The 12,481-nt window shown below is 27.5% G+C and overlaps 2 protein-coding genes across 8 annotated transcripts in view; both read left to right on the forward strand.

Annotated features, from left to right (window-relative positions):
* Nucleotides 1–12,481, forward strand: part of LOC111640995 (sporulation-specific protein 15-like) — a 169,466-nt gene that overhangs the window by 144,887 nt on the left and 12,098 nt on the right. For all 7 annotated transcript variants that reach the window (XM_023387099.1, XM_023387098.1, XM_023387100.1 and 4 more), the window contains one exon: nt 2,593–2,782. In XM_023387099.1, coding sequence (XP_023242867.1) covers nt 2,593–2,782 — 190 coding nt within the window. The remainder of the gene's footprint in view (nt 1–2,592; nt 2,783–12,481) is intronic.
* LOC111640996 (rho GTPase-activating protein 33-like) lies at nt 4,679–6,647 on the forward strand. Its single transcript, XM_023387105.1, has 3 exons — nt 4,679–5,953; nt 6,034–6,221; nt 6,333–6,647. Exons 1-3 carry the CDS (start codon nt 5,894–5,896, stop codon nt 6,484–6,486), a joined length of 402 nt encoding a protein of 133 aa, XP_023242873.1. The 5' UTR covers nt 4,679–5,893; the 3' UTR covers nt 6,487–6,647.

Here is a 12,481-nt window from a genome sequence, read left to right on the forward strand (position 1 = left end):
TAGTATCCTGTGATGTTCTCGCCGGGAATGTGCTGTTTACCTGAAGTTTATGCATATTATTATTATTATTATTAATTAAACCATGAATCAATATTAAATTAATACTGTAGAGGTTTATATATATTATAATATAAGATGTATATTTTAACATTAAAAAAAATTGAAATATGTTTCTGATTATTATTATCATATTCAGTTTTTAAATACATTTTTCTTGAAATTTCATAATCAAATTTAATTATAATGATATGCTATTTTTGAATATAAAGTTATTAAAGTCTATTGTACTTCATTTCATATACAATTATAAGTAAAATATGTACACAGAATAAATTTATTTTTTTTAACTTTTTATATTATTTTAAAATATTGAGAAGAATTTTAAAATTTACATATGAACTTTGACATTTTTAAATTCTTGTTACATTGTATTTTTTTTAATACAGTAAGTCTTTGATTTAATGGACTAATTGGGGGAAGAGATGTCCACTATTGCCTAAAGTCTATTAAATTGAATGTGTTTTAAAAACATATATTAAAAACAAACTGAACAGGATGTATTAAAATATTATTATAATGTATAAGTATGAATAAAATATAATGTCAATGAGTAATCTATGCTCATTGAGTCATCTTTTAGTATGTTCTGTCCATAAATGAAAAAAGATTATAAATTTTTCCTTTATGTTAAAAATATTTTTGTTTGTTAAATCAAGATTCATTAAATCAATAGTCTATTGTATTTTTTTTTAGAAAAGCATGCACCTTAATGTTTAAAAGATGATAATTTTTTACATAAACTGACAGCAAATAATTCTAGTAATATTGCCATATTATTCACAAAATATATTTCAAAAAATTATTTTAGAGAATTTTCAAATTTACAACTTATTAATATATAATTTTTTTATATGTGGATCAGTTTAGATTTATTTATCTTACTTTGATCAAGTAAGATAAATAAGTTTTATTGCACTTGCAATTCCTGGTATCATTGTAAGTGCAATAAAAAAGTTTCTATGTAATCTTATTTTTCTTATCTGATAGATTTGAGACCCAATGATAAGCAACTTTCCTGTATCATAAAATTCAAATACAAATCATTATATCCATTCATTAGATTGGAGCTTTCTATAGTCTCTGTGACTGGCTCATACAGAAGGTTACAAATCCAGCATACCATCAATAAATTCTCAAATGATGTGTTACACATCCAGTTTATTCTAAAAGACAACATCTACCTACAAAAAAGAGGTGGTCCCATGGATGGCCCTTTATCTATCTGATGAAGGGATTTCTGTTCTATATAATGTCTTGCTTTCTGTCCATATTTTAAGTTTGCAATTTGCTCTATTAAATCTGTTAAATAAAGTAGGTATTTAGATATTTTTAAGATATATAAATTAAAATTCATAAAATTCACACACAACAAACACAAAGAGAGAGATGCATACATGCATACACACAAATATGTATATATATATATATATAAACTTATTTTACCTGTATGAACAATAGAAAATGCTGCTGTCTGATGATGTATTTTTCTGTTAGTAGTCTGATTAATTTTTTCTTTTTTCTCAACAATAATATGTACAGATATACTTTCTTTAGGTTTTTCTTCTAGTTCTATTTTATCTTGGGATTTTGAAGAAAATAATTCACAATTTAATTCTTTTACCAAAGCATTGCTACTAAGAGAGGTTGGTGGAGTGGATGTGTAAACACTCATACTTGGATGTTCTATTAAAAGGTTTTCTAAAGGAGACATTTCAACTTGAATTGGTCCACCTGCTGTAAAACAGGGTGGTGGTGTAACATACCAGCTCCCCTCCATTTGAGAAGGACTTCTAGGAGGACTAGGAAATGCTTTATGATCTGGTAAATGAACTGTAAGGACAGATAATGAATTGGGTAATATAGATGGTGAAGCAATCATTGTAAAGTCTGTTGTGTTTTCTTTCTGTTTCTTTTCCTTTGGCTCTTTTTCTGAAATTTTTCATTAAAACAAAATTAGATTTTAAATATATTTTATACATTGGTCTAAAATTTTGATACTAATATATAATAGAAACATGTTTTTCTTTACAGAAATATGATCTACAGTATATTTTTTAAATCAATGTTTCTACAAGTTAACTCGCTCATCATTTCCATTTTCAAGTTTAAATAGTTCATACATAACTTATTAGTATTCAGACTTTAGACAGTTCATTTTAATAGAACACATTAAAAAAAAAGGAGAATTTATAATCATATTCTATTATTATTCTATGCCAGTTATTCTCAACTTTTTTGAGCAAGTGGAGCACAAAATTTTTCATGGCACACCAATGAGCCAGTGTCATATCAAAGATGATTCTTATTTGTATAAATTAAAACGTTAAAGCCATATACTTTTTCAATAAGAAAAAATATACAAATAATATTAAAAAGCAGAAATTAACACTTTCAGCAAGAGCCACATGTAACTCAAAAAGAGCCGCATTTGCCCATGTCTATTAAATGTCTTTAAAATAATTTTGCTAGAATTTGAATAGAGAAATACATAAGTTTTGTGGATATTTATTGTAATGAATTTTCAATTGTCAGGTTCTCCGAGACGGGCGAGACCTAAATCGTTAGCTATTTCGACTCCGACAAAATTGTTATCCTTAGAGGAAGCCAGATCGAGAGCATTATCTGCAAATCTTCCTCCGACGCAGCAGAAGTATATTGATGTAGGTGGTGGACCAGATAATCTTCCTCCAAAATATCACACAGTAATCGATTTTCCAGGAGGGTGAGTAATTTGTCTATTGATAGGTCAAGACCTATAGTTACTTAATATAATAAGACCTTGATTAATTATTATTTCCTTTATTATTCATTATTGGAAAGCAAGAATATGAATATTCATTAAGTATTTCAAGATGGTTTATTTATTTGGTTTTAGATTCTTTAGTGTGAAATAAATATTTTCAGTTACCCAAAGAAACAATTTTAGTTTATTTTACTTAATTTTGTTTTGTTATATTGTATTGATATATAGTTAATAAAATATTGATTAATTGTACCAAAAATACTATATGCATTTAATAAATTGCATTGTAAATATTAACCTTTTTGCTTAACTTTTTACTTTTGACTTTTGTATACATTTTAAGAAATGCATTTGTCTGAAAGTCAAGAACCACCTGAATACTATTATTACAATACATTCCAGTACTTTAAAGTTGTTTTGCTCGCCAGCAAAGTGTTGATAAAGTTCAACATTTTCTTGATAAGTGAAGTATCTTGAAAGTATTCAAACTTGAAATGTATTTACTTTATTAAATCACTGTTTTTTTTTAATCTTATGCTAATATTTATGTGAATGAAGAATAATTTTTAATTTTAAGGTAAAAATTAGATTGTTTTTTACATGAAAATGAATGGAAGTATTTTGTGATAAAAATTTTAAATAATATTTCCAGTCTCAGATTCAATTTGGTAGTGATTTTAAACTGTTTAGATTTATAAATGAAGAGAATTATTTGGAATACCAAATCAAGTAAGAAGAAATGAGATATAACCATCTTTTTGATGTTAAATTTTGGAATATAAGAATAAAAACAAAAAACAACAATTATCTAAAGTATAAGATCTTCAGAATACTACCATTTTAAATCATTGTAATTATGTTCATTATTATCATTGCTATGTACTGTACATTAAAACATTGTAGATTGGAAAATGGTACAAGTATCACATTTGCCATTACAATTTCTCAGTGTGTGTATCTCTTGTTGTATGGCACATGTTCAACTAATACTCAAATCCTTCCTATGCTTGCTACTGTATATCTATTGTCACTCTTCCCATAGCAGTCACAATTCTACAGCTTTTGAAGATCACTTATGTTGCACAATGATGAGTGATTCTGATTTTGCAAACTGTAGAATACAAAATATCTTCTCTGTTGTGGAGTTGCCATTTTCATTTACAGTGCTTTCTAGAGTTATTTGAATGCATGATTGAATGCTGATGGTATGTGAAACTTTGACAGCCGATTGTAGAGACAATGATTAGACACCTATGATTATGTAGAGCAGGGATGTCCAGCCCGCGGGCCGCATGCGGCCCAAGGCAAGTTTCAATGCGGCCCAATAAACGTGTAAACAAAACCGACAAATTGTTTTATTTTATTTATTTTTTTATTTTAACGGCATAAACTCAAAAAAGAAATTTCACAAAGCCGTAAACTTTTATACATATTTTATTTTTGAGTGAAAAGGAAATATATTCAAATACTTGGAAATGTGTGAATGACGAAGGAATACAGTACTATATAAAGCTAGAGTTNTAGAAAGTGGTTATAATTATAATGTTTTGTGTTCATCTTGTGTACCTATAATATGAAATTAAGCAGTATACCATATAAACCTCAAATGAAAAGTCAAAAGGGATTGGATAGCCTTAGCAAATTCATGAGTCAGCAGCACTTGTTACTACCATGTAACTAGTTGCAAGAAACATCTAATCTTGAATGTTTACTTATAATAAGTTTAAAATATACTCTTTGCATGTAAACTTTTCTTTTTTCACTTTGTGTATGTACATAGTAAATATTCTAGATTATAGTCAGTATTTTCTTTTTAGAATTTAAATCTATAATATTAATATTGATGCTATAGTAAAATAATATAATTTTGTTGCTAATTAATATATTGATTTGCCATATATACAAATTTAGAACTGCCATTAAATTTTTTCCTCCATTATGCATTTTCATCTTGCAGAACACTCTTACATTCTTTCACAGAATCTGCCAGTTTGCAAAACCCAGTGGTGTAGATTAGAACATTCTGTAGCTTGTTATTGAAAGGTTAAATTGTATAAACTATATTTTATTATTTTTCTTTTTACTTTCTTTCATTTTCAGTACATTTGTTGCATCCAAAATGTTAGGTGTAAACGAATGAACTTTATAAACAAAATTGGTAACTCCACGACAGAGGAGCATTTTATGTTCTGCAGTTTGCAATGTCAGAATCGCACATCATTGTGCAACATGAGTAATCTGCAGGAACTATAGAATTGTGCTGCTATAGGACAAGTGACAATGAATATGTAGTGTGTGTAGGAAGAATTTGAGTATGGGTTGGATGTGTGCTGTTTGGCACAAGGTTCATGCAATGAGAAACTATAATGGGTAAATGAAAAACTTGGACAGTTTTTCAATGTTTTAATGCACATTATGATGCTCTCGGATATTAAGTAACATAACTACAGTAATTTAAAATGGTAGCATTAGTTTTGGAAGACCCTGTATATGTCATAGGATGTTTAGTATGAATTATAGATATTCAGGTAAATAGAATGATGGATTCTTACCTTTATAATAATAAATCTGCTCACATTATCTTACGTTTACAAAGATTTATTATAAACTAGCCTTGAGCATTAGCTCATTCTTTGATTTCCTGCAGTTTGTTTGCTTTCAAAAATGAAAATGGTTGAAAAAGTTTGGTATTCAAAAATATCATCAGTAATTTGTAAAATTTGTTTGTTGTTATATTTTCTTAATTGATGTCAAATGTTGTTTTTATTAAAGGCTCTGATTTATGAGGATAATTTCTGTTATATGACAAATTTGTATATAACTAGAAATTGTGACCAATACAAAGAGTTTTAGGTGCAATTTTTAGATAAAATCTCAAATAACCTAAATTTTTAGTGTGTTTATTCTACTTTGATACTATTGATGTAATTAGTGCTTTTCTATTTTCTTCTACTTCAAAAAATTGCAACAGATTTATATTGTAATGTAAAAATATATGATTTCAGGTTAGCATTCGATGAAGATCGAATTCCTGATCTTACCGACGAAGCCATCGTCCAAGATATCCACTGTGTTGCCTCTTTGTTAAAAATGTATTTTCGTGAATTACCAAATCCATTATTAACATATCAGTTATATGATAAATTTGTGGTAAGGTTAAACTTGTTATAATTCTAACAACTTTATAAATAATTAAATTCTATTTATAAAAATTCTTCTATTACTTATAGAATGCTGTGCAGTCCGAAGAAGAAGTTAGATTATTAAGATTACGTGATGTGGTTCAACAGCTGCCACCTCCTCACTATCGTACTTTAGAATACTTAATGCTTCATCTTGCAAAAGTTGCTGGTCATGGAGGACGAACTGGAATGACTCCAAAAAATGTGGCAATTGTCTGGGCCCCAAATTTATTGAGGTGAATAAAATATATAATTATTATTATTGTATCATTTACTTTCATTATTCAATATTCAAACTTTTTTAATATTAGTTTAATAATTCTATTTTAAATTATTATAACTCATAGATCAAAGGACGTTGAAGGTGGTGGAGTTGGTGCCCTTCACGTAGTGGGTGTTCAAGCAGTATTAACCGAATATCTGATCCGTTATGCAGATCTCATTTTCAATGAGAAGCTTCTTACATTTCAGAGTCCAGGTCCCGATGAGAGTAAGAAATAATTAATGAAGTGTTTTGTCAATAAAATGAACAAATTTAATTAATTTTGAGTATTTAAATTACTAAGCAATGCCAACTGTAAACATACCAAGAAATTTAAATTGAATGTAAAATTGTATTCCAAAAGCATTACTACTAGTAGCAAGCATAAAAAAATTATTTACCATAAATTTTATTATTCAAAATGTTTAAACAGTAATTTATTTAAGTATTACTATTATTATGCTCCATAGTTTTGTTTAAATTTACATTACATACATGCTTCTTCAAGAGTATTGTAAAATTTTCTGTAAACTATAACCTAAGTACTCTTTAACACATTTCATCCATTTTCAGAGAATACTTAGGCTATTGATTATAGAAAATTTCGTAATATTCTAGAAGAAGCAAGTATTTATTTTAATTTAATTATGTATACTGTATAAATTTTTCGTCTACAAGTACGTATTTTGCAATATCAGGACTTAATATACTAGCTTTAGAGATAATGCTACAGAGTTTCACAGAAAACAATTTTTTGTTTTATTTAATATACCTGACAATTATTTATTTATTTATTTATTTAATATACCTGTTTTTCAAATACCATATTTCAGATTTTAATTTTTCTATTTCTTTCTCCATGTTTCCTGTTCTTTGCATTCTCTGATTCACCAGAATTTTGGCTAAATATATTATTAAAAATATTGTTTAATTAAAATCTAAAATACGGTATTTGAAAAACAGGTATATTAAATAAAACAAAAAATTGTTTTCTGTGAAACTCTGTAGCATTATCTGTAAAGCCAGTATAATAATTATAGTCCTGATATTAGAAAATATGTACTTGTAGATGAAAAATTTATATTTTAGTAAGTCAAGGACATTGAGGAATTTTAATTAAATTATGTATACAGTACTTTTAATTGCATTTTATAAATTAAGGATATAAATTTAAATAAATTCAATGTTAAGAGGTGCAAAAAGAAAGAAAATTGAAAACAAACCTGATATTAGATCTTTTGATTTTTTCAAAGGAAATTAATTGTAAATACAGAATCTAATGATAATATATATAATTAATGTTTCTAAAACTCTAAAATATAAGTTTATTTTGCTAAGCTTTGCTGCAATTTACATCGTTATAAGCTTAACCTTTTAGCAGTAGGGTTAGTTAAGTATGGTGCTATCCCTATGCAGTGGAGAATAAACGTGGAAAATTATTTAAGTATTTTTCCACATGTTTTTTTCTCATTACCATTTCGGAAAAAGATTTTGTAAACAGTTATGTCTAGTAAAGAAAAGTTTTTTTTTTATTGTTACATAATTTCTTTTTTATGTGAATTTTTTTTGCTGTAGTTTTTGGCAATAACCGCAAATTTTGTGGATATATTGGTTGTTCACCAGTGCCACACGATCGCCCTTGATGGATATATTTGTTGGTTACTACTGAGTGGATAAAATTGATACAGGAAATAACAAAATTTCAAGAGTTACAAACAATCAGTCAGCATAATTTAATTAGCAATCTGTTTTAATTTAATATATCTAATAAATTTGATTTGTTTCACAAAGTATTATTTTTTAAAAAATATTTTAGGAAACGTCAAACAATTAACAAAAACTTGTTAGTTTATGATATTTTTGCAAAATTATATCATCTCTTTTCTTCCTTTTATTCACTTCCTCTCCAATTAATCCATTTTTTTGTCTCAATCTTTATACAGTTTTTTCATCATTCCCTTAGTCTAGCAAAGAGGCCAAACACATCATCCTTCTTCAAAATAGTGTCATGTCTTTGTATTTTAAGATATCAGCAATGTTTCCCAATGTCTTAAAATAATATAATTTATCTTCAATTAATTATACAGTCAAACCTCAATTTTCAAATGCCTCACTTTACAAACAGTTCGGTTTACGAACAGAATTTCAAACTCATAATTGCGCCAGTTGTTGAACAAATACTCCGCAAGAGCAGGCCACAGATTACAGAGATGCAGATGGTTGGCTTCATATACTTCCTATGTTAAACAAAGTCGATAGCCCAACCAATTAATGACAAGACTTCCAATTCAGAAGTTGGTGTTGAAATCACCTCACGTTGTTAGATGTCAGGACACAAATCATTGATGACGTTGCTATTTAAATTAGATTTCAATGCTCGTGCGGGAAAGATACTATTTTTGTTTTTCGGTATGTGCCGCAGTCAAATCTAAATCAAATTAATTAATAAAAACTGCTTTCTGGTACTTTTGAAACCGTGCCAATAATTTTTAGTAATTCAAACACAATAAATTTAATGATGAGATTTGCCAAGTGTCTGAATAAATACAATAAAGAATTTGTGTTTGAATTACCAATAAAAACTGCATTAATTGACATTCACGTAATATAAAGGGTATCCAAGAATTTGTGTTTAAATATGTTTAAGTTAAATATTTAACAAAGATTTATTAATATAATATAATATATTGCATTTGTAGGCATTTTTATGAATGAAATACAACTAAAAAAGGGGCTTTGTTTTGGGGGTTGGGATTGGATTAATCCATTTTATATTGTTTCTTATGGGAAAATTTGTTTTGGGCTTAGAACAACTTTTAGGAAGAATACTAGCTGGGCATATAACTTATGCCACTGCTTTTTAACCTTTAATAAGGTAAAGAAGGATACTCGTTGTCCAGAATTCATCTTGTACATTAAAAGTGAAAAATAATATTGGACTTCACGCTGAATATTGGATAAGTAAAGTTGATAAAACTCTGCAATTTTCCCAGTTGTTCATATAAAGAGGCCGGGCAGCAAGACTTTGTAAACTGAAGGTGGGCAAGATATACCCTTAGCTCTACTTCTGCCAGAGCTTTTCGTTTGCATTTGATTAACTTCGAAAAAAGCAATTTCTCCACATTCTGTAAGGTAGCTCGTAGGCACGCAGGAAATGCTCTTTGGTTGATGGTGATGCACTTCGGGACTATGCCATGTCTTCTGCACTTTAGTAAGAATACTAGCGAATACCAATACTAATATTGGACTTCACGCCGAATATTAGAAGTCCAATATTATTTTTCACTTTTAATGTACAAGATGAATTCTGGACAATGGGTCTTTTTCTTTACCTTATTAAAGGTTAAAAAGCAACAACTTTTAGGAATAAATTATCGTATTTACTCGTATATAGGATGAGGTGTGACTTTAAGGATTAAAAAAAATAGAAAATTAGATTTATTAATACAATTCTAATTTTATTTCGTTTAATCACAAAGTTAAAATCCTTAAAGTTAAAATGCCAGTAAAATATCAAATGAACGTAAATGCACACATTGTTCTGCAAAAATTACTGGCATTTTAACTTTAAGGAAAAATCTTGTAAAATCAACAACATTATGTTCATATAAAGCTGGACAATTGGGAAAAAATGCAAATACAAGATTCACAAAAATTATTTGCAAAAATGCAAAGAATCTTTCGCTCGTGCATATAGGACGATCTAGGAATTTGAAGCTGTGGTAAATGAATAAAAACCTTGTCTTGTATGCAAGTAAATAAGGTATGTTCGAAAACCAAGGTTTGACTGTATATAGAATATGAAAATATGTATCAGTCATTGTTTACAATTAAAATAATGACTGTGCAAGAAAATATTATTTGTATTGAGTGTAATTTGCAACATATTGTGTATATGAATTCTTATGCCTCTATGTTTTTACTGTATTAATTTTAATTAGATCTTTGTCTCCATCAGACTTGGTATATTAATAGGACACCAGTATAATAAGTCCTATTAATATACTAAGTCTGACATAGACAAAGATATACATGATACTCAATTTTAATAATATATTTTGTTATCTGATTTTTTTAAAGAAAAATATTTGATTTTTGAAAGCCATTGAATACGAGATTTTGATAGATTGATTTTTGTAAGATATAAAAATTCATAGAATGATACATGAATAATCTTCAGATAAATTATTATGTCATGTAGGAAGATGTTTGTCATAAAAACCACAAAACTTGCTTTCATTACAAAACACAAACTATAAAAAATTGATTCATTTCTACATCTGTATCATATGCAAATTATACTTATTCTGTAAAATTGTATATAATAAAATAACATTTTGGTATTAAAATGTAATGATTAATAGTAAATGACACTTTCATACCAAATCAAATTATTTTTGGATTGTTATATAGATGTTGGTAGCTGTTGAACTAGTTTATAATACACCAAAATATACAGTTTATTGATTTGTCATGCTGAAAAAAAGTATATCAGTTTTCATGTATTAATTAACAAATATTACCATAAGATTTTTAAATTTAATATTAATAATTAACATACTCAATCAGTTACACGCAGCCACAAATATGTTTATTAGACTAACTTTTTCGGTCATATTTAATTATCTTTGTTGGGTTTGCTATTCAAAAAATCAAACTATTTACAAAAGCTAACAGAAAATAGAACAAAAACATTGGAATGCCAAACATTTTTGCTGCTTACAAGGTTGTATATAGCTGATTGAGTAATCTATTGAAGCAGTTATTTTATGAATTATGAATAATAATTTGTGTAATATATTTATTCTTAGATCTATAGAATGCAAAAAAAATTTTTGATCTTATGCCAGTAAGCTTTTCAAACTGCCAGATTTATTTAAAAATTCAGTGTTTTTGACTGCCTTAGTAATCAATCATCTGCAGATTTGGAGATAGATTTCTAAAACATGAATGCTACATTCCAGAACACTTGATATATAAAAACAAACGTGTGTTGATTTAACATTAATAAATGTCAGGAAAAAAATATAGAAACTAACAAATAATAATTAAAAATGACAAACAAACAAATATAATTGTATACTTAAGAGGAAGCATATTAATCAAGCTGTTTAGGTTAAATTTTATTGTAGGCCTTTCCCTGCTTTTGGATGTATTTCCTATAATTTTTTCAGGAGTTACAAAAAATTAAGTGCTTTAAAAGTACTAATGTTCTAAAAGGAAACAGTTCAAATTAGGAAAGCTTTACTGTTCTATGGCAAATATGATGGATGATGAAGTTTCTTTTCCACAAGTGATTTTGTTAATGAAATCAAGACTGGTAGAGAGCACTACTGCATTGTAGCTTGAAACTTCTGTTTTTTGGCTCAAAATATATGAAAATACAAATTTAGGACAGAAAAAACTATTTGTTTATCATTTTAATTATTTTTTTGGGTTTTTACGTTCATTAATTTTTTAATTTTGAATACTTGCGTGCTTGCTTTTAAATGTTATTCATCTGGAATATAATATTAGTTCATAGTTTAGAACTTTGTTTCCAGTTCTAAAGATATTTGATTAAGACAGTCAGAACAATAGTCACTTTAAATAAATCTGTTTTAAAACACTTTAATAAATCATGTCTAATTGCTAGCAAACATAGCGTGGTGCATAGAGGAGAGTAAATATAACAATGTTTGAGTTTTATTTTTATAAATGTTGTATAATAACCTGTAAAATTGTGTTTGGTTATTATACAAAAATAAACTTTAGGAATGCCAAATGAAAACAACATTGCTCAAAGTATTGTTATCTATATGACTAAACTGTTAATTGAAGAAAATTTATAAGTTAAGTTGAATTTCAAATGCATTGTATAGAACAAGGGTGGGCAACCTTTTTTATAACATGGGCCAGAATAAATTTTACGTTTTTTCCGCGGGCCATAGTAGTAAATTGACACCTTGTGACCTGTAAATTTTTAGTCTGCAAATATGAAATAAATAAATAAAAAAAAATTAATTACTACAGTCGACCCCCCTATAACACTGTTGATTATTCCGTTTTATATAAATTCCATGTTGTATGAGTCACTTAGATTTTACAAATGCGTGTGCCGGGCTGTGAACGGCTCACCTATTTGTAAAATCTAAGTGACTTTAAACACAATAAAAACAGCACTATGTAGTTGGATACGACAGACATTACATTTTCTAATTGCATAGCTTTTGCACATAGATTTTCTTGATGGAT

This window comes from Centruroides sculpturatus, unplaced genomic scaffold, assembly GCF_000671375.1.
Source record: "Centruroides sculpturatus isolate CEXI.00-Female unplaced genomic scaffold, Cexi_2.0 scaffold187, whole genome shotgun sequence".
Classification (NCBI taxonomy): Eukaryota; Metazoa; Arthropoda; class Arachnida; order Scorpiones; family Buthidae; genus Centruroides; species Centruroides sculpturatus.

Excerpts from the sequence above, each read along its gene's own strand:
- LOC111640996 (XM_023387105.1), top strand. The coding sequence starts at position 5,894 with ATGTATTTTCGTGAATTACCAAATCCATTATTAACATATCAGTTATAT. Across the intron at positions 5,954-6,033 it reads AGTTATATGATAAATTTGTG|AATGCTGTGCAGTCCGAAGA; the intron begins GTAAGGTTAAAC and ends TATTACTTATAG. Across the intron at positions 6,222-6,332 it reads TGGGCCCCAAATTTATTGAG|ATCAAAGGACGTTGAAGGTG; the intron begins GTGAATAAAATA and ends TATAACTCATAG.